General features: G+C 37.1%; 1 protein-coding gene across 2 annotated transcripts; it reads right to left on the bottom strand.

The window, feature by feature from the left end:
- Positions 1-5684: 5684 nt before the first annotated feature.
- On the bottom strand, positions 5685-22589 carry NEIL3 (nei like DNA glycosylase 3). Of its 2 annotated transcripts, none has more exons than XM_065736572.1 (10): positions 22428-22589; positions 21496-21611; positions 18152-18286; positions 16814-17027; positions 15682-15756; positions 13667-13833; positions 10309-10478; positions 8990-9401; positions 6734-6866; positions 5685-5905 (listed from the first exon to the last, which is right to left on the bottom strand). In XM_065736572.1, the coding sequence occupies exons 1-10, from the start codon at positions 22542-22544 to the stop codon at positions 5729-5731; spliced, it is 1716 nt and encodes a 571-aa protein (XP_065592644.1). In that variant the 5' UTR covers positions 22545-22589; the 3' UTR covers positions 5685-5728. The 2 variants fall into 2 exon arrangements, with proteins under 2 accessions (XP_065592644.1, XP_065592643.1); XM_065736571.1 differs by having other exon boundaries at positions 6734-6908.
- Between the last annotated feature and the right edge of the window lie 250 nt (positions 22590-22839).

The following is a 22839-nucleotide window of genomic DNA, read 5'->3' on the forward strand; positions in this document are numbered from 1 at the left end:
TATTTTGAAGCAACTGAGGTTTCACAGTGCTTTTGTGAAAATGTGAGCACTGTGAATTCTTGACTATGTAATTGAAAGTCACCATGATATATGCTTTGTGTTGCACTACCGTGGTTTTTGGCTGACTGTTGTATTTGGGCTCTCAGGGGACTCTGTCACAGGGATGTCTGGTTACTGAATCACAAAGAAGTTTAGACCTGAGATAAGTACCTGTGTGCTCAGCTGAGCTAAGGCATCTCCAATTGCATTCAAAAATAGATCTACAACTCTAGCATAATTTGAAAAATCATGTCTTTTTCAGAGTTGAGAGTAGAAATTGAATCTTACACGAAGTTGTGTAACAATGATGTACTGTGTCATTGTGATAATGTAAGTGCTAATGCCAGATAAATATTCCAACTGTCATTTCAAATTGCTATTGACTAACCATGCTAGACAGAACCTTTCCCTTTGTGTAATCACAAATGGGATGGAGAATGAATGGGAATCACAGGGATGGTTCCCAATGTGCTCTTTTGGCAAGTAGTAGCTGTTATGAGTGAGCTGTACATCATTCATCAGCAGTGAATAGAATTGTGTTCTGCTGCAGCTTGATGGCTCAACCTGTAGAGAGGCCACAGGAGTGGAAGCTTGAGAGCAGCAGACTGAGTTGCAGAGTTTGTTTGCTGCCCAGTGTCATTCTCATCCACAGGAAACAATGCCAACCTCAGTGACAATTTTTATCAGTACTTTTAAGCAGACTAAGCAGCCTTTAAATAGAAATTGAAGGTAATCACCTAAGCTATCATTAAAAGCTTCATCTCAATCAGCAGAGCCTGCTAGCTGATTGTCACCTGAAGCCTTGCAATTAACAAAATGACTAGTGTTTTTGACCAAGTAGCTGAATGTGGCTTGATTAACAGTGCTTTGTAAAGAATGGCCTCTTTCAGTGTTTATTACCATCAGAACTGTCAATCCTGCATACTGGATTACGTTGAAGAGATTTTACGATGGATATAGGTGAGTGGTTGTATGTAAAACATGCTTTAGCTGGCCTTTGGAGACTTAAGTATTGAAGTTCAAGTTCTTGAATTTTTTCATGTGCTTCATTTATTGATATAGTATTAAAAAATAAAGTTAATTCATCTGTGGAATCAAGAGACTTCAAAATTAATGTGCACAGCAGTGAGTTTAAAAAAATAGTTTTTGATTTGCAGCAGTACCTGATTTAATACATGTGAACTAGCATCACACTGCTGTGAGCTGGGACTTGCAAAGTAGTGTTTTGAGTGTACAATTAGTAATCTAACTGCTCTGGGTTGTTTTTTTTGCCTCCTTTTGTGTGCATGCATTACAATTTCAGGGTCTTGTGTTTTTCCCTTGTGTTATTCTGCCTGTTTTACCCCTTAAGTTTTGTAGATACTGACTTTGTAGAAACATAGGATCCCAATTCTGTGTTTCAATATTATAATTCCTGTCCTACTATATTGTAGCAAGTAATAATTTACAAAAGCTTCAGTTTATATTCTGTTGTTGCTGTAGTATCTGCCAACCTGAATACATTAGGGGTATAGAAGTTTTTATCCCTCTGGTTCCTTTTGCACTGCTGTGTAGTAATAAGGTGTGAAGCTCTGCAGCCTGACTGCAGTGGAAGCAGCTCCCACTCAAGTTGCTGCATAGTGCAGTATGTATATGCAGTTTTCTTTGAGAATCTTTATTTGCTGTGCATGAAATACAAACTAATGGAGTACAAATGAGTCCTTACCTGAAGATGTGGTGTTCAAGCTGCTATGGTATGGCCCACTTTGAGTGTTTTTGGAGGTGGCTAGAATCAACCTCAAGTGCAGATCTGTCTGCAAAATGTATGCATAGGCCAGTTTTTAATCCAGTGAAGTGTGCAGTTTGATTTACTTACAAACTGAGGTTGAACACTGTTTAGTCTGAGCTCAGTACAACATAGGGCACATTTCCAGCCTTTTCTAAATGGATCTTGAATGTATGTTCTGAATATTTAAGTGAAAATTGGACATAGTAAACAACCTTTCAAACATTAGAGGAATAAAAATAAATACTTGCAGGATATTAACATGCTAGATGTTGAACTAAAGCTTTCATCAGCAAATGTCAATAGAAGTGTAGATGACAGCAAGGTAAATTGCATAGTGCAGAAGGACACAGGGAAGAGTTGAACAGTCTTAAATCTTCTAGCAAAGGGATTTTGTTTAGAGAGAAAGAGGGCCTGCAGTTGCTGTGAAGTCTGTGAAAGACTTAGCAATACCTTCTGATTTCATGTGGAAGTAACGAACATATCATACGCATATTTAGCAGATGAAAGGATGGCATCTTCCACTTCTTTGAACATCCCCTTTCCCATCAAACTAGAACACTTTTAGTTGTTTTCCACTTCAGAAAATGAAGCAAGAACCAGCACTACATTTTACACAGACAAGTAGATGCAGAAATAAAGTTATTTCTGCATTTAAAGTATTAAAGTAATAACGGTCTGTTATATTAAAGTAATAACATAAATAAATATTAAAGTAATAACGGTCTGTATTTACAGCTGCAACATAGTTGTGTCTCAGAACTTGAGTGCATATTTTAGGTGTAAATTCATTCTTCAGTGAATTAGTAATGTAAGAGCATTACTCCAGGCCTCAGTCTATTTGCTGAATTCATATTACCATCAAATGGTAGTTGTGCATATATAGGTTAAGAAAAACACATGCCTTTAACAAATAGTTGGCAATAAAAGTCATTTAAATAATGGTACAAAGGGCTGAAACTAGTAGTACATGATTCTAAAAAAAAAAAAGTCACAATTAGAAAATAAATATTACTTTGAAAGTGAAAGATTTACTCTGCTTAATTTTAAACTGTGATAGTAACTAGATTTCCTACTGTGGAGTAGAAAATGGGTATGGCATTAGTACTTGCTGGGTTTGAAGTGTTTACTTCACATCTTGTGACCTTGATTTGATGCTCTATGAGGATAGTTTTGTCATATACAAAGCTAGAAAAAGGTTCTGTTACGGGTCATGCTATCACAATTTATAATGCTAATATCTAAAAAAATGTCCAAAAATTGTAAGAGTATTTACAAGCAAAATCTTCCAGTAAAACTAGCTATAGAGCTGCAATTATTTTCCTGTTTGAAATGCATCAAGCCAAAGAAACTTATGTGGGCCTGTCGGTCCTGACAGCTTCCTGGAGAGACTTGTAACAGTCTGTTTCTTGGCTATGTACAATTGCAGGACGTTAAAGTAATAACTCTGTGTCAGAGAACCCAAAGCTTCTGAAAATGACTACATTTTTAAATCACTTTCAGGAGGAATGGAAATCGAGAAACTTTTGGGATAGACAGTTCCCTCTTTTTAGCCCTCACAGCTGCAACGTGACATCCAAAAAGGTAAGCAAATAACAATCTGAAGTATGTGTATTTCATCATTTGCACTGTAATAGAGAAGTTGATGTGAAAACAAAAACACAACAGCCCCATCTGTAAAATAGTAGGACAAAAGGCAGAATCAGGACTTCTGAACAAACACTAGATCCTTTCAAGAATTACCTACTGCTTTGAACTCTTGGTTACATTTCTTTTGAGGAGGATATGTTTCAAGTTTTCTTGCAACTTTCTTTATCAAAAGCTTTTTTTAATATTGAATATCAGCCACAGCTTGTTAAATAAATAGCATAATGCTCTCTTTCCCTAAATGAGAAGGAAAAAAAAAGCAGGCTGGAGGGGAAAAAAGGCACTGGCAGAAACAGTGAGTAATGTAGGGAACTGGTGATCTAGATTCTTCTGTGTGCTGGTTTGATGAGCTTTAGCTATCCTTGCTGTTTGTCATTTGTATTTTTCACTGACATATCATGACACACATTTGTGAAAGGTACCCACGTGCAGCCAGCTCTGATTATTTCAGCTGGATAGCCTGTGCTGGCCTACTATGTTATATTTGAGCTGATAAACATAAGTTACCATGTGTTCACATCTGTAGTTATGCAAACTGTAAACAGCAGGAACAAGATGTTGCAGGAAGCTTTTTTTTTTTTAAACAAAACTTTTATTCAAAGATGAAACAACATTTTGTACTTAATATATTACTGCTCCATTGTCCGGGTTAAATTTCCATATTGCTTATGCATTTACTTATTCTCACACACAGCGTATTCTAGAAATAAGGAAATACAAAAGGAAGTAACTGCAGTAGCTAATGAAAGTAGTTAATCCTTTAAAGCTAGTATGTGTTATATGTAAACAAATGCTCATTTATTTCTTGTCTTGCGGGTAAGATTAAAAAAAAAAAGAGACATAACAGCCTGTTATCTTTGAAGTGTCAAAGTCTGAAAGTCATTCAAGTTCTGGCTTCACTGAGAGCTTCAGATTTGTTAGAGGCAAATGATCAAAAATAGTTGTATTTTTCATCTTTAAAGAACCATTGAAGACATCCAACCACATGTAAAAATAATCACTTCCTCATTATTATGAATTGCACAAAAAACAGTGGTTAAATGACAATTTTAAAGATTTAGATGTATAACCCAAACTAGCTTAGAACAGTGACATACCATCATAGCAGTAAGTATCGTTGGTGTCTTTTCATATGAAGTATTCACCCTGTGAAGTAGCTTGTTTTGTTCCCAGGGAGGGTTCAGTACCCCACTTTAAATAACAGGCTTCATGAAAGATATATATTAGTTGGAAAGAATCCACCAAACATAAGGATTATACTTGCTACAGTCTGATTTTACAAAAAGATAGATTACCTTCACATAAAGAAAGATGTAAAGGACTTAAAATGTGACATAGGCTACAGAATAAAAGGAAGAAGAAAGTCTTCTCTGAAGTTGTTGGCTAGGATGAAAATTAATTGGTTTCACTTGCGGAATAACATTGAAGCTTTAACCTGGACTGTAGTTCCTCAACTTTCTCAGGAAAATTAAGTTTCCTTTAATTCTAAGCCAGTACTGTCTTCCCTGCCAGTTCTTCCAACCGAAAAAACAGGAATTAAAGAAAAGCAATGTTAAATGGTAAACCACTTACAAGTTTTCAGTTCTTTTAACCACCAAAGTGGGATGGTTTTTATACACATTTAACATGGATTAGGGAAAAGATTGAACGGCAACCAGAATTAAATGTTAAGATCCATATTTAAAGCATAATTAAGGAAACTGCAGAGTCATGTTATTAACTGTGGGGCAGTGTGCATTTATTTCCAAATCCAGCAGGGTCATACATTCAGCTATAGTAAAATTTGAAGTTTACTCTCTAACGGTGTTTTTTTTTTTTCAACCTCTAAAGAAATAAAGCACAGAACTATATTGAAGAGTACATTAAGTTGTATTTATTAGATAAGTGTATATGCTTATAAAAGAGCCTACCACTTCCAAGAACAAATTCGGATTAAGTTACCCATTCCATAAATCATATCAGCTTGAAAATTTGCAGTGCTGATGGAGCAATGACATTTACATGAAAAAAGAAAACACTGTCATATTTCCAGTCAAATAATTGAACTATCACAATGTATTACAACCTAGATGTTTATTTCAAAAGTAGTATTTAGTGCACAAGCTGTGTTTATTGTTATAGGACTCTTAAAAACTGTGAGAGTAATCTGCAGTTTTTACTTAGTTTTGGGAGTTATTTTACTAATTATTCAGTGAAAAACTGAAGTAACAACAACAGAGAAATAACCAGGAAAAACCAGGAAAGTTGTACTTTAGACATACTGAGAAACAGATAACATCAAGGAATAGCCTGTATATCAGATTCATTTTCTGCCCACTGGAAAAAGCCACACTGTTTTTCCTTTCCTAAAGGGCACACAAAAAAGTTTTTTCCATTATTGGGACCAAGCTTCAACACAGTCTTCATAACACAGCGCTTGCCATGGTGACAAAATGGAAAATTCAAGTCAGCCCACTGTCAAAAGAAACAGTTTTTAGGCACAGTTTCAGCAGATGTGTTGGCTCTGAGCTCTTTGTTTTAAAATTAAAGTGAGAGATGGATCTAGAGGAGAGGCCTTAACAGAATTTCTTGCTACTTGGGATAGTTTGATCTCTCTGGTGATCAGTGCACTGTATTGGTACTGTTTAACTAGCTTTGTAAGTTTAATTGATGATAACACACAGTTTTCTACAAATGAAGGCATCCAAGTCATTGACTTGAATTCAATATATTATCTTTCTGTTGGTAGGTGAGCCAGCTAAACACTTCCCAGTGAGAAGATGAGACTACAGGTTGCAACCATGAAGGCTGGGTTGCACAGCAGCAGTGCTGTGGAAACTGGTCCAGCCAGACTACAGGATGTGTACCCCTCAGAGGTTTTCAAGATTTTGGCTTGACTGAGACACAGATGATGTCCAGATTTGAAGTCTGCAGCAGTCTTTCTTCAACCCAGAGGCTGAACTAACCCAGAGCTGTACAAGTCCCTCCAAATCAATAATTCTACTATGCCTCTGTCTTACTTTATGCTGAAACAGATTAAGAGCATTTGCACAAGCAGGTATGTTCTCAGATGGCAAAGAAGTAACTGAAACAATAAGCTTACAGCTATGATTGTGCCCTTAGTTTCAATTCAGTGTGAACAGGTATGATCCATTAAAAGCATGAAAAAGCATGAGGTCATTTTAAACACTTCTGTACAATTACAGATCATGGGGGTATGGTGGCTGAGTGAAAAGGGGTTTGAATTAAGCAAAAAGTGCTTAATTACATATTAGAAAACAGGCAATGAAATCTTATACTTACTTGAAAATAGTTGCATCGAGTTTCTGTGGGTAGAGGACAGCTGTAAAACTTCCTGCCCTTGTTTTCTCCATCTTTCCTCACAATTCTGAGTTTGCAGAGGCAGCCATGTTTACTGCAGCGAGGAGGACCTGTGCTTAATGTATGAATATCATCTGTCGTATTAACTTGAGGTTTTCTGTAATGACAGGTTACAAAATGACTTGTGCATAATGCTAAAGGGATTACCAACACCACAGCTAAAGAACTGTTATTATAGCACACTCAGTGCACATTTGCACATAATGACAGCCAAAGAGCTTGCTTCTCTAATGCAGCCTATTGCTCCTTTAAAGCTGAATGATTACTGGGAGTGAATAAGTGAATCTAGAAGGTATATTATCAGCTTTGCCCAGCATTAGCCTTGGTTTTGGTTGAAGGTATTTGTATGCTTCCCAGGATTTTTTATTCTTTTAGTGAAAAATTACTGTAATGCTTGAATTCTGACAAGAAGCAGTCCGGCTAAGGAAGTAGGGGGTGAGGGGTGGGGAAAAACTGTACTCTCTGGCTAGGATAAAGTTACTTTCTTCCTCTCTCTTGATTGAGGTAGAGATTATCTGAATGCAAAGCACAAGGTTATTTAAAAATCGCACTACAAAGACAAACAAATTTTTATGCTCTTTGAAATATTTCTAATGTGTTTATAGAGCAGAAAAGCAGAGATTAAGACTGGTAAAACTGAAAAGATCAATTAGTTATTTTCATTCTTGTAAAATTTTCAGCTTAGGAAATTCATGTCTGGAAGATTATAGTCCAGGTCTAATCAAAGTTTTATTCCAATACCTCATTAAAACACTCTCCCTATCCCCTACCAGAAAAAAAAGCAAACAAATCCCACAAAATTCCGAGTTTGTGCTACAAACTTTGTTTTCTGTAATGTGTAAGTTGGTGGCCCTTGATAACTACCTCCTATTTTGATTGATATCCAGTTTATTCTTTGTGCTCTCTCTTAGTCTCATTCCATCTACTCTACATCTTCCCTCTGTAGCTTTCTACTGAGACAGCAAGTAAAATACTAATTGCAGAGCATAAACTTGCTAGCAAGATTCTATTTCAAAACTGGTGCTTCAGCAATAAAGAAGTAACTTTATTTCAGAACACATGACCAAGAACTCCATAGTACGTCACAAACGTTCACATTCACCCTGCCTAATTTACCTCCATAGGTAAAAGCTTTCTTGCACTCCCATTACTGCTGTGTATGCCCACCCAAGTTCTCCTTAATCCTATCACATTCTCACATTTCTCTTGACTAGCAATGGATGTGTCTGAACAAGCTGTGTAACTTAAAATTCAGGTTGGGTGGAGCATTGAAGTAACTGCATATATGATAGGGAGGAAAGTTTAGAGAAAATAGTTACAGTAGGCTCATCAAGTTACCTTGAACAGAAGTTTGTATCATGGAAAGAAGTTAAAAATTGCTATCTGACAAATACTTCCAACTAAATTATAAAAATGATTCAGTTACTTTCCTTATAGTATGAGAGTTCACACATTGCAAGACAGTAAATCCACCTCTAGCAACTCTTAGTTTTAGACATCTAGCACATATTAGACGTGTTCCATCATCAACCTGTTTCTCTTTGGGTTATAATATAGAAACATTAAGCATACATTCTTTTGCAGAATGAAAGCAAAAGATTAAAAAACCTGTGTTTACGCAGGGAAAACAATAACCAAGACAGGAAAAAATCACTTGTCTAATAAGTACTTTAGAAAGGAACATCAGTTTACAAACTTGTCATCTTTCACAATGAGTTGAATCTCTCTCCAAACAAATAGCCAAAGCAAGCAGTGATCAGACAGCTCCTTTGGTAGAACTGTGCTAGCTTAACTATTTTAGCAAATGTCATTATTAAAGGGAATACCTGAACTATGAACAGGTGTTTAATTAACAGCAGTACTGGCCAGATGCCAAACTCAGGACTTTTCCAGCAACAGCCTAGATCACTCAGTGCTTTTGAAGTCTCAGTGTAGTTTTAATTACTCAAGAGGAATCCTAGAATGGTCTGTGTTGAAAAAAACCTCAAAGACCATCTAGTTTCAACCCCCTGCCATGGACAGAGTCCCCAACCTGGAAATTACCTTTGGCAGAAATCCAAATGCTGCACTGTGGGAACTCTGCAACACAATATTCCATTTATCTTCCGGGATAAAGATAGTTTATGTAATTACAAAAAGGAAATCCACCAAAACTCGTTCATATTTTAGAATACATACCCAGTTGTTACGTTATATTGGTGAACAGAGGGTACATGATGAGTTTTCTGCTTCTTCTTTATGGGCTTGAAGAACACAGGTTCTTGGCAGGAAGATGGAGCCACAGAAGTTACTTCTGTTAAGCAATACTTGCCTGTGCTTATTCCTGAGTGGTAGACATCATTTTGATTCTGGCTGAAATTGCCTTTTGGAGCAACATACTCAGAGCATCCATCAGATACTTGGGTATCACTTTTTAATACTGCTTTATTACTAAGATCTGTTAGGACAAGCGTTGTAGTTCCAAATGCAGTTTTCCTGTTGATCTTTATTTCTGTGCTTGGTTTTCTGAAGTCATTACAAGGGTATTTAATAAGATTTCTGTTGAAGTCTGCAGAATCTTCAACATTCTCTATCTTCAGTGAAGAACTCACTATGCAAAATGTGAAATAAGTACAGCATTAGTTGTTCAGGTAGAAAAGTTTCAGTACAGAATGATTATGGGATTAGCTTTACTCCTAAAACCACACACGTGTACCTCTAGACTCCATTCCTTAGAATACATATAGCAATTCAAAAAAAGGGCAAGACTCTCGGCTCAAATAACTTCTGTAAACCCCTTAACTGAACATTTTAATCTCTCTCTACAGAGAGTGAAGGAGAATACAAAGATATTCTTAAGGCAGAAAACAGGTCTCAGTGGAAAGTCTGTCCACTACGTCTCTTATCTCTTCTTAAGATCTGAATTCTACGTAAATCTGCACAGAAGGTAGCAACCTTTGTGTCCCCTTATAGGTCTCATTCACATCTGCTTTCTGCCCACCAAGAACTCTAAATAGTAGCAGTAAAGCTCCAGTAGGAGATACCAAATTTATTCCAAAATCATCCTTAATCTGAACTCAAAGAAAAAAAAAAACTAGGCCCTGAAAAATCCAATATTGCTTTGGAAAGGGTAACAAAAATATCTAGTCCCCTTTCAGTTTTTGTTCACATGAAAAAATGAATTACTTTTCTACACCACTGATGACTTCTTCACCAGGTGTTTGCTGCAAGTGTCTTAACAATTTTAATGAGAGTTTAAAAACTAAGTTACCACAGAGACTTGTCTATAGTGCCTGCATGCAAACAAAGCTGGAAGGCAAGACGTTTTTAGGATTTAAGACAAGACAGTTTGTGATCATCTGTGTAAGATTTCCTCCAAATCTGACTTGAAGTTTGCTAAAGTTATATAAATACAATTCAGAGTCAGTCATTTCTACAGTTCTGTAGTTCTAAAAACTACACTATAAACCACAACCCTCCTCTCTCTGCAGTACAGGCTCCAGGCAACCTTTCAATACCTTCAGGCCTTGAAGTCAAACAGGCATCACAGGCTTCAGCAGAAGGCTTGTTTATTAGGGTACAGCGCATACACGTCCACTCTTCTTCACATTTCTGAGCTACATGTTCATTAGAACATGACCCCCTGCCATATGCCCAGCCAATTAGGCTATTTCTAGTTGGCAGTTTGCTGTGAAACAGAAGAATGATGTTAGTCTTTTGTGACGTTTCCTCTACAAATTACCTTACATCGCTATGTTCAGGGAGGCAAGAATCTAGAGAACAAGCAGTACAACATGCTGTACCTGCCTAACAGCATGTCACTGTAGGAGTTTGATTTTCTTCTTTACCTAAAGGGCAAATCTTTCCCAAGTAATACAAATATTCAAACTAACACTGACAGAAAGTTAACAATGAACTGATACACTCTACAACACAATGCCCCAGCCTCTCTCAAATTCCCTGCTATTCTTGAGTCAAGTAGCAAGAAATTTGGTAAGAAAGGAAAACCACTTCTATGTGTTCTGTATAATGTATGTAGGTGAATATTTACTAACAGATGTATTACTTACTGAATGAACAACTGTTCATAAGCTGCTACAGGCAGTCACACAGTCTAACAAATTTCAACAAATTTTTTTTGCTCTCATGTAAATGGCACTCATTAAGCCACTTGGTCATCAGAAGAGCCAACAGATATAAAAATGTTGAAGTTTTAAAGTCTTTTTTTTTCGTGTTACCATTTCCTGATATATACATTTTTTAAACATTTAGGTCCTTGTTCAGATTTAAATACTTATTTTTTGCACTTTTCTTCTTCGCTTCAGAATTCAGAAACATCCCGATTATAACTGGTGAGACAAAGCTGTACTGCAAATGCTTCTAGACAGTTTATCTGTAGTTATTTTCCTTTAAGTTACTGTACTTCTATATTGGTACATATACTTAGAACCATAGGTACTGTTTTAGTCACTGCCAGCTATGGACTAGTTTTGTTATAGTATTGAAACATTGTTAACATGCAACTTATAACATGAATTTATCAGTTCAATTACATGCAAAACTCTAGCTACTAAATTTGCTAAGTCATACAACATTCATCTCAGTAGTTGGTAAACTGTTGTGACACTCTTTAGTCTCATCACATACTTCATAATTGTCACTCTCCCTTACAGGCTAGATTTCTAAAACTTTATCTCTACCACTGGAAGGGAGTGGAAATATCTACCACAGCATTTTCACAAAATTAAAGCTAGAGAGGACAGTGAGAACTGATGGCATATCAGAGATACCATGCAATCAACAGTTACAATAGACATTACAGTATCATTCAGAAAATACTTGGGTAGATAACAGAACAGCTGAACTAGTAGCATTAAAAATGGGTATTTTTACATTATTAGATAACCTCTACTACTCAGCTATCAAAAATGCATTACCAGACAAACTATTCAGCATGTCTCTTTAGTGAGTATAATACTCCCCCCCTCCTTTGTATTTTAGATAGTGAAACCTAGATTCAAGGTATACTTGAATTTGATCAAGTTGCTTATAATGATTGCTGCCTTTATTTTCTCATTTGAACAAAAAGGTAGGCTACTGGGCCACTGAGTTAAATTCTACAGTTCAGGATCTGTACCATGTCAGTTTGATCACATGGGCTCCTTTTCACCTTTAAGCATGAGGGGGTGGAATTGCAGAGAAGCCACCTAAGAGATGAGGATACTTTTAAGTGCTGAAAGTTACTGTGTAGCAGTAGAATGTAGCAGTCTGACCATAAGGATGAAAACAGTATTGGAAGCCTTGTGAAGAGGTCACTCTGAAAGTAAGGCCCTGCTGTTTATTTCTGAGGAACTATCACAAACACAAAATGCACAACAACACTGTTTGATAGGGCAGATTCGCAGCTACAAACACTATTTTACAACAGTCTCCACCAGTAGCTACCCATTTTCACCAGTGATGAACAAGAACCCACACCACTCTCATAAAAATCTGCACAGATGTTCAGAATGTGGCTTACCTTTCACTTCACTACTGCCACTGCTGAAAATAGAAGACATTACTTCCAGAGCAGCCTTCATGTTTCTATAGCTACCATTACCACAACATTAACTGAAACATACCATTGCTTAATTGTTTGTTTTCAGAAAGATACTGTTTACTTTAGAATGGAAAGGAAGTTATTTCTTCTTGGATAGTTTCCTATTTATCTGACTCAATGGAACATTTCCACCTCCCTACTGTTCTTCAAAGTACTTCTCATAACTTTCAGAAAAAAACAAACAAAAAACAACCCAGCAGATTGATGTTATCATCATGTGAAATATTTATCTTCCATGCTGGAGTTTTCTGTTAGATCTGTACTAAGAAGTGATTTTTAAGCTTTAAGCAAAATCCTTTTAGCCATCAGAATCTTGAAAGAAAATCAGGAGTGAGAGTGGTAGAATAAGATAATTTTGTGTAAAACTCCTTTATTTTTCTCTAAATCTTATTAAAAAAACCCTTTTCTCTCTCTCTATACACAAAAATACATGAACACACAAACATATGCACTAATGAAAGCAAAGCTTTTTAAATGGAAACTGTGTCTTTCATCAGATTGACAGAACTCAATATTAACAAAAGCAAGATTCTGAGGCCTCAGATGAAAATCTTCAAGAATTACGTAGGTGTGGAAGAATCTGTGAATAAGGTGCTTTTGAAACTTTTACCTTTTGCTCTTTTGTGATATCAAATGCATTTTGTGCTTTTTCCAAAATAAAAGGAAGGCTGCTGCTAGCACAATTTACATGGAACTAAAAATCTGTGGCACACTTGCAGTAAAAGCTTTCCAAAACTGTTAAGGAAGCAATAAAAAAACCAACTGAAGTTCTACAGCATTTACTGCATCCTGAATTTACATATTTAGTTTTCCTCAGTAGCTTTCTACATCCAGAATAAAATTGTATAGATGCAGTTGCTTTGATATTCATGAAGGCCTTCCCATAAGAAGGTAGAGAGACACACAGATTCCTACTTTCCTCATGGCATTTAGCTCACTCGTGTAAGCATCCAAGCCTATTATATTTCTAAATGAGAAGAGAAAGTAATTTTTCTAAAGGCAGTGGATAATTAAGCACTCTTCATTGTTCTTTATGATTCCCACATTTCATCAGCTAGTTTATATCAGAAGGGATCTTTAAAAGAATTATACTAATCAAAGCTTTTAACCATTTAAAAAAAATGGCCAAAACATTTTTCTTTGATAAATACTAGATATAAATCTAGATAAAAAACACATACTGGTTTGCATTTAGCCATTCTATTTGCTGTCTGTTGTTATCAGAGAAGCACTTTGAGGACATCAGTACTTAAATGTTAAAGTTATCGTCATACCTAAAATTGACAAGCTGGGGATCAGCCTTTTGACATCGAGAGCAGAAGTAAGTCATCCTGTTATTCTCTCCTAAACGACACACAGTGATTTTCTCATTGCACTGACCACAGGTTTGGCGCCTATATACTCTGTAGTGCTTGTAGAGTGGAGAGCCAGTTTTGCGGCACTAAAACAGAACATACTTAGAACCTAAGTTACTGACAGAAGGAAAAAAAATAAATCAGGAAAAGCCCAGAAGAGATGCAGCCATTAACTCAGTCAGAAGGAATTAATGATAAAGCGTTTGCATATTCACAAGCAGTTTGAAGTTCTGTAGATTTCTCCTTAGAAGTCCATTTTTATTAGTTTCGTTCCATTAAGACCAGACAAAATCAACACCTTACTACATGAAAAAGATCCCACTTATTTGTTAGGTGTGAAACTATAATCCAAAGTACTCTTTTACTACTACAGTAATTACAGAATAATATTCTATAAACAGTGAACATCACTATCACTTATTAATCTATTGTTATGTCTTTATCTGTAAGAGGATTTGGCAGGTGAGCTCATCACTTAAAGCTACTTAACCAGTGAATACCTGGTAGATATAGGCTATAAAAGACAGGTAAACTGAGATACAGAAAATGTAAATGGTTTATTGCTAATCTAAAAGACTGTGACACTTAACACTTCCTAGTATTATACACTGATGCAGAGCCATTTGCTCTCTCTTTATTGGTAGGCTTTCCTATGAAGTTTGGAGGATAAAAAGATTTCCCTAGCTAGATCAAACACTCCTCTTTGGCAGGTTGACAGAAAGCTGATATTTAAATTTACTATTAAATGAGTTAGATTTATAACCTCTAAAATTGAAAGAGCATATTAGAAACATTAAACCTTTATTTCCTAGCCTACCAAAAAAGAATTTCTAGCAACACTAATTCCTTGTCTTTCATGAACGACTTTGAGAAGCAGACAAGCATTTCATTTCTCTGTGTGCAGCTTAAAGAAAAGCATACAAACATAAAAGCAACAACATACAAGAATTAGACCCAGTTCTTTCATCCTCTTTTGGAAAATGGCAGAGCAACCAAGAGTTTTAGGGCTGACATGGGAAGGAAAGAAATTCTATTGAAGATGTGGCAGCAGGGAAAACTTGAGTTGATTTTACTTTATCAACCAAAGAAAATGTCACAGTTAGGAATAAACATTGTTAGGATTTACAATGCATTTACTTAAAGAAACGTACTTCTCATTTCAAGTTTCATAAAGAAAGCTGCATTTATTGAATTGCCTTTATAATTCCCAGGGGCAACCTCTAGTTCCCAGTTTAAAGAGGGACCACAATCACCTTACATGCATAAGCTTAACCTATAGTAATTTTGACACATTCAGGGTGATTTCACAGCACACATACAACAAAACCATACTGAACTGACCCATGAGTTTTTCTCTTCTGAGGGCCACAAAACGATAAAGGATGCAGAACACCTCCCTTATGAGGCAAGGCTGAGAGACCTGGGTCTGTTCAGCCTTGGAAAAAGAAGACCCAGAGGGCAGCTGATCCTTGTCTATAAATATTTAAGGAGTGGAAAGCAAAGGGATGAGGCTGGGTTCTTCTCAGCAGTGCATGTCAATAGGACAAGGGGAAATGGCCACAAACTGATGCACAGGAAGTCCTACACAAATGTGCATGGGAACTTCTTTACAGAGAGGGTGATGGAGCACTGGCACAGGCTGCACAGAGGGAGCTGCTTCAGCAGGGGGCCTGGACTTGATCTCTGGAGGTCCCTTCCAACCCCTACAATTCTGTGATTCTTGCTGCAACTGGGCCAAAGTTCTGCACATTCTTACAGTCTAGATTCCCCTTTTCCATCTCTTGACAATTTGCAATAAATAAAGAACCTGCAAAGCAAGACTCCTATTCACTGAAACACTGTTTCATTTATTTTCCTCTTTCCCATAGCTGATAAAATACAGGTGTGATGTTGGAATCAAGTTTTGGAGGTTTCTTAGAAATATCTGTCCATACCTTATAAAAAAGCAGCGTAAAGTCACGTGTCATTTTCACCAAGTAACGTACATGCTCATCTGTCAGTTGGCAAACCTGTAAATAAAACAAGTATGATTTTTACATTACTCCTATGTTAACTGACAACAGTGAAGAGATCTGCATAGACACAGGCACTCCAAATACCTTTCAGTGAGTTCTCCAACTCACATTATATACATAGCAAGGAAAAAGTAGTACATTTTGTTATTATACACCACACAGACATTGCATGAATAACCATCAATGTACTCTGCCTCAATCATGCAAAATATTAGCTAAAATCTTCAGTGGTCTGCCCTTTACTGAGCTAAGAACCAGAAATCGTATGAGTTGGCAACTCTGAATTCCCTCTGCTGGGAACAGTGATGACTCCCCTCAAACCTAGAGCTTGCTTCACATGGATAGTCATCATATCCATGAACGTAATCATACAGCTCTAATTAAGGTTAAAATCCAGACTGATCCTATGAAGAACTTCAAGAAATATTGTTAAACAATAACTCCTACTAATTTCACCTGCTTTCCTCTACATTCTATGTAATCTCAGTTTCCTTTGCTAACTTCAGACTTCTTTTCTACAGAAAAATGCATGTTTGAGGATTTAAAACAAAAAAAGTACAGTTAACAATTGTAGAAAAGCAGATGATGCTGGATAGCTGGACAGTAAGAAGAGGGAGCTGCAAAAATAAGCAATTATCCTGCAAACTATTTTGAGCAGTAACTGAGCAAAGAAATCCTAAGCATTCTTCAGCTTAAATTGTCAGCCTATAAATAAAAGGCAGCACAACATGATGCTGGACAAAGCCAGGACTTGGAAGTTAAATTAATTCTAGAAAAGAAGTACCAAGCTGTAAGACAGGCTTGGTGCAATAAATGTCTAACCCAGGAGACAAGAATAACAGTAACAGGTTCCAAGGGAAGCTATATCAAGTTCTCCAATCAGAATTATAGAACTGAATTTAGTTAACTTAATAGATGAGAAAAAGGAAGATTAGAAAATAAAATGTTGTATATAAACCTATGAAATAGATATCTATTTATGTTATAAATATATATTTATTCTCCTAATACTTTGGGGTAATTAAAAACAATCTTGATGCAATCCACTTACTTTAACAGCTGGATGGAGACCGCTGTCAAACAGTGCTTCATTTTTTATGATATTTCCAACTCCAGGTAATACTGTTTGATTCAGTAACACATCACATAACATCTGGGTTTTCTGCTGCTTTACCTCACTTTCTGCTCTTAAGAAGCTAAACTTTGGAGAGCAGACATCCAAGCTTTCCATCCTTCTCACTTTTTGCTCACTCTCAGCTACATTTCTGGAAGAGATAAACTAAGTAAAATGTATTTTTGTAATCTAATTTAAAATAAATATATATATATATATCAGCTTTATTTTAAAAACAATATATGGAAGTGTAACAAATTATTATTTGCAGATAACACAAAACATGCAAATACCACTCACAGGAAGAGGCACAGAAATTACAACAGTCTTTTCCCTACAAGACAGTTCAATGATACATATGCAGAACATGCAAATATCTGTCCAGCATACAAGAAATCATCCTCATTTTGTTCAAATTAGCTTGAAAACTTGTTAAAACTATTTGCAACATAAGAATCATGTGTTGGTACCACCAACCATAAAAAAAGTATATGGGTACATGACTTCAGTAGGTTTCAACATGACAAAAGATATTTCCTTAAACCTTGATTTTATGAGGCTAACTACAATCAAAATGAAGAACATACAACTTCAACATATTTTTTGCAACTATCTCAGGGTTGCAGAAAAGTATCTGTTCCATAGTATTAAGCTTACTCATGCTATATCTGTATTACTTGAATTTACATGTTCCTTTTCACCCAGCAATTTAAAATGCTTTAAAATTAAGCTTGCAACATTAGTTTTATTAGCAGCAGGAAGTACAGTGCTAATGGACAAATATAGCTACATAACGTTAATTAGTAAAACCATACAAATATGCTGTCAAAAAAGCCCAACAAACAACCTTGGGGCCATAAAAGTTTGAAAACAGTAATTGCTACAGATACTTATCCTTGCTAAGATAGTTACACTTAAATTAAAATAGAAGATGTAATAGGTTTCAGCATTCAGATCAGAGGACTGAATCAAATCCAAGTTTCATTCCCAGTCTTGATTATGCCTAATGAGGCTATGGCATAGAACTACTTTAGTTGTATGCAAACTGTGATACAAAAGCAATAACATTAAGATTTCCATATCAATAAACATTTTCGGAAGTTTTGATTTAATTCTTTTGTCTGTGATGGCTTTCAGCCAAACTCTTAACATGGTCTGATTTTTATATTATTTTTACTTCATTCTTAGAAGAATGTTATAAACCAAGCTGTGTTATTTCCTCTTTTGTTTTGTTGCTTTCTGTTGTCATTTACATTTGGTTAGTTTCTGCTTTACCTGTACTCTGCTGTCACCTCAAAAAACCAAATTATATCTTCTGTAAGCTTTATCTCCAAAACTGGTAATGCTTCCTTTCTGCCTTTGCTTCCATCAGGATTAATGTGCATGGAACCATTCATACCGAAATGAATCCTTAGAAAGAAAGAAAGTTCTTATGGGTATTTAGTCTTAACATTTTCATTTGCTAGTCTAGTTTGTACAGTTACGAGCTGCTGTCACCTAACCAAATCAAGTAAGTGTGTACACAAATTCTAGCAATTAAGGGAAACATGGCAACAGACTATGTCTGCAGCTTTCAATTTCCAGAGAAGATCCCTTCCCTCCCTAAGTTCACAACACTGCAAAACATAGTAGGTTGTCTTCATAATTCAATCCAAACTTCTGGTTGACGTGCTTTTTGGGACACTGTGTTTAGAAATATTTCACCTGACCTGACAGCCTTACATAGATCTTAATTCCTCAGAGAAGTTAAAAAAAAATTAAGATACTTCACCAGAAGGTTTTCTGATAAATGACACAGAACTCATCTGGTGTAAAAGGAAAGATTTCAGTCTTCTAATAATAATAACAGTGTTGGCAATGAGAAGTAGCACTGATATGCTATAAACAACATAATTAACATTTGCCAGCTGTTTTTTACAATTCATTTTTTCTTAACCTGCAACCAAAGCAAAAACTGTAGCTCAATTAAAAATTAATACAAGAAATAAACAGAAAAATGCACAGATGGCAAAGGAGTGGAACAGATTCTTTGAAGTATTCATTTTACAGATCACTAATGCTTTAAAGACATCATACATATTATATATTCTACAGGGAACTGGGATACTTGAGCAAAGGCCAAGTTTGACTGTGGGCCCATAAATTTTATTTATTACACATTTAACCAACACAGTCAGGTACTATCTCTGTTTTTTAGATGAAAGACGCTATATATCAGGAAAAGAGCAGTATTTTGTAGCCACAAAAATATTTAACAAATGAAACTACTCATGACAAAATAAACACAGCATCAGGTCTGCCTTTTTAATGTCTCCTTGCCACATATATAAAATGCCCAGCCTTCCTGATAATTATAATCAAGTCAAGGCAACATTTCAGCAGGCACTGCCTAAAGCCAACTCTTTATGTAACACCCTTATAGCATTTACTCATTAATTTTCAAAGATCCATGGCCAAAGCTTTCTTCTTTACAAATGCTGCCAAGGAAACTGTCAAAGTAACTTGACATGCCATTGAGTTACATCAGGCAGGTATTCCCTTTATTTACAGTGCTGGGTGCATGGAGATCACTCACCAAACACGCACACCAAAGAAAGAAACAACTACATACTTACAGGCATAGCACATATGTATCCTTTACACTCCAAGGACATAGAGATTCAAATAAATGATTGACATCTCTGGTGGCCATGAGATTAAAGGTAATCATCATTTTTGCTGTAAATCTCCAACCTTTAAGAGGGGGCAGCCCAAATTTGTTCCCACTGATCTTACATTGAGCTGAGGCATCTGTTTTGCTATCTTATCTTCAAAAACAGGATATCTATTCTACTTCCTTTTATCTTCACTTAACAACAAGTCTTACAGCTTCCTCATTTTGTTCTTGAACTTGCATTTACACAAGCCTCCTGTCCTTCAGCTTATATCTGCTCAAGTTGTTCTCACACTGTTCTCACAATTCACAAATCAGTTCAGTTAATTTAGTTATTCCAGATGCTGTTGCTTCTGTTACCTATTGACAGTTCTGAAGCGTCAAGGAAAGTATAAACAAAACGCTACGTTTTGCTATCAAACGAGAATGCACTAAAACTTCCAGAAAGTTCCTTTTAAAGACTGCATTCACCTTAATAGTTTGTTAACCAAGCTTTGGTACACAGTTTAAAAGAAACATTAAAGTGGGTACTATTAGTTGCCATGAAAAAATGATTCATGATCATTGCTACATTTATATTAGAAAGCCTCAAGAAAATCACAAGATTTCACCGTTTCATTACCTTGATGTGCTGAAATCAAGTAAAACAGAATTCTTATTTTAATTATAAATACACGAAAACGCTAATTAAACTTAGCATCTGTTATTCAATGATAGCTACTAGTAAGATGGTGATTTTTTGTTGTCTTAAAGTAAAAAGATAAGTTTTTAGAGTTAGTGCTATGCAGCATTGTCAGTCTCTTATTTGAGCCACTTTGTTGCCGAAGTGCTCACCAGCGACATATACCCCCGAGAAAAGACGCTGTCTGATGAAAATCTGGAAAATAGGAACCTCTTAAAGCTGCAGTTAGAAGTCTGCTATACAACATTAATGGGTTCTTAAACGATCAGGACCTCTAAGTAATACAGTCTGAGACTGGCAAGGACTCTCCGATGAACAGGAGACTACCAGCATCACTCTGTGGACAATTTTACATTTGAAAGCATTTACTTGGAGCTGTTTGCCTTCGAAAGGGAGTGCACAGGGGTGTTAAGAGGCTGAAGACTTGGCCTAGGAGCAAATAACTCCATCTTGATATGGGAGATATGAAGACTGGATACAAATTGGCATCTCCCTGCTTCCTCTTATCTGCTGACTTAAAATTTGCAAGGCCTGGAAGATGGGAACGAAGGAATTGCTGCTGAGATCCCAAAGCCAGAAGCTGCCACTCGAAAAAGAGCTGACTCCACCACTTCTGACTTACAAGTTTGTACTACCATTGTTAGTAGTCATCAACTGAGCAACACCATCTCTGACAACCTGCCACTACTGAAGATCCTCGCCTGACACCAAGGCATCACTGGATCTAGGAACAGTGAACCACTTTACTTTGCTGTCTGTCTCTTTCCCCATTTTCTATATTTTCTCTTTATCTTCTTTTATTCTTTTACTCTTTGTAGCAGACATTGCCTAAAGTCTCCTTACTTGTAATACTTATTTACTGTAACTAGCCAGTTAGCCAATTTTGCCTCCAAGTAGTTGTTGTAAAGAAAGGTCTCAATAAATTAATGCATATTATTCCTCTGAGTCTTGGATGACTCCGTTGCAGTAGTGACCCCTTGCTTACTAGGGAGGCACGACTCAGGGGACAGAAAAAGATTCACCTCCCTCAAAACCCACTGAGTGGGGCGAGACAAATACTCTAGAATGAGCTTTGAGTGATGAATCTTTTGATACACTGTAGTAACTGCTACTGACAGGAGCATTAAGACAATAAAGACTCCATTACAAACAGCTACAGAAAGCGACAAAGTTTCAAGCAGTTAAATCGAGGCAGCACAGAAGTTTCTTCATAACACTTCACCAGAAATGCAAAAAACAAGAACAAAAGATCCCCTAAAAATGCACTGTAAACCATTTTCTCACCTCAAAGCTTTTTGATCAAAATACATAAAAAGTTCCTTTCCCAATGTTTCCACACCCCTGAAAACTTGTCCAGTAAGGAAATCATGATCAGAGGTTTTCTCTTCTCTTGCAGCAGTCTGAAAATCAGCACACACAAACATTAAAACAGAATTTATGACACTTTGATACCAGCATCAGTAGGCATTCAGCAAATTGCTGCGTGAACTCTTCCTCCCATTTAAACATCAAGACTTTTCTCCTCAATTAGCTCTACCAGAATCAATGAGAATATTTACCAAGGAAGCCTTCATAACAGTGGCATTCTACTATCGTAACTTAACTCATTGTCTTCTTATTCTGTTCCAAGTGGAGGACTTTGCAAATGCTGAGACAAAGTTTCTGACAGCTTATTCTGCTCAAGGTCCTTCTGAACAGGGACTCAAGGGCTCTGAAATAAACTTAGAAGTTCTTAATTGAATAGAAAAACAACTTCCCTTCTTTTCTTACTTTTTATTTTTTTGCATGACATCAACATCATCCGCCTATTATCAAAATAAGAAAGCACCCTCACTCCACCCTCACATCAACTGTCCTTCCTTCCCAATTAAAGCACTCGAGTAAGGTAGTACACAAGATTTTGTTGTTGCTTTATTCCACTCAGGTTCGTTTAAACGAAACCAGAGTAAGAAGAGACAGGGATGAAAAAGAAACCTGACTTTCAAAATATTCCAGGTTAAGTCACCGCCACTTCAGCGCTGACAGCGCAGCGTGGGTGCCCTCAGTGCTGCTTCAGCAGCGGCCATGGCGAAAAACCCGAGAGCTGCAACGCACGAGCGCCCCGAGATGGCCGCTCCCTGAGGGATAAAGGCAACCAGAAGCAACTGCTACTGCATTACATAACGAGGATCGAAGGAAATGAAACCCTCCATGAAACCATAAGAGCGACTACTAACCGTAGCTCGAGCCCCGGCCGGCAGAGCGCTGCCCCGCACGCTGCGCACCGCCTGGCCCCGGCGCACTCGCGCCCGCAGTCGCTCCCCGTACAGAGCGCAGCACGGACCCTCCACCATGGCGTCACCGAGCGCTCCGTAGCTGCCCGCCCCTTCCTTTCAAATGTCCCGCTTGCTCGAGGGAGGAGCTACCGGGATCGGCCGCAGCTGCGCGGGCAGCGAAAGTCCCGGCGTACCCGTGGCGGGAGGTGGGCCGGGCTCGTTGGCGCGCTGGTTGCTCTCGCAGCCCCGCCCAAGCTGGGCGTGTGGAGGGGTTGGAGCCCGGAGCTGCGTTCATGTGTGCGAGCGGAAGCTGCGCGAGCGTTAAACAAAAGGCTTTATTTTGCGAGATCCTTCTGTAACAACACGGTATATC

The sequence above is a fragment of the Cyrtonyx montezumae genome, unplaced genomic scaffold, assembly GCF_038088225.1.
Source record: "Cyrtonyx montezumae isolate F1298 unplaced genomic scaffold, pur_monq_1.0 scaffold_2, whole genome shotgun sequence".
Classification (NCBI taxonomy): domain Eukaryota; kingdom Metazoa; phylum Chordata; class Aves; order Galliformes; family Odontophoridae; genus Cyrtonyx; species Cyrtonyx montezumae.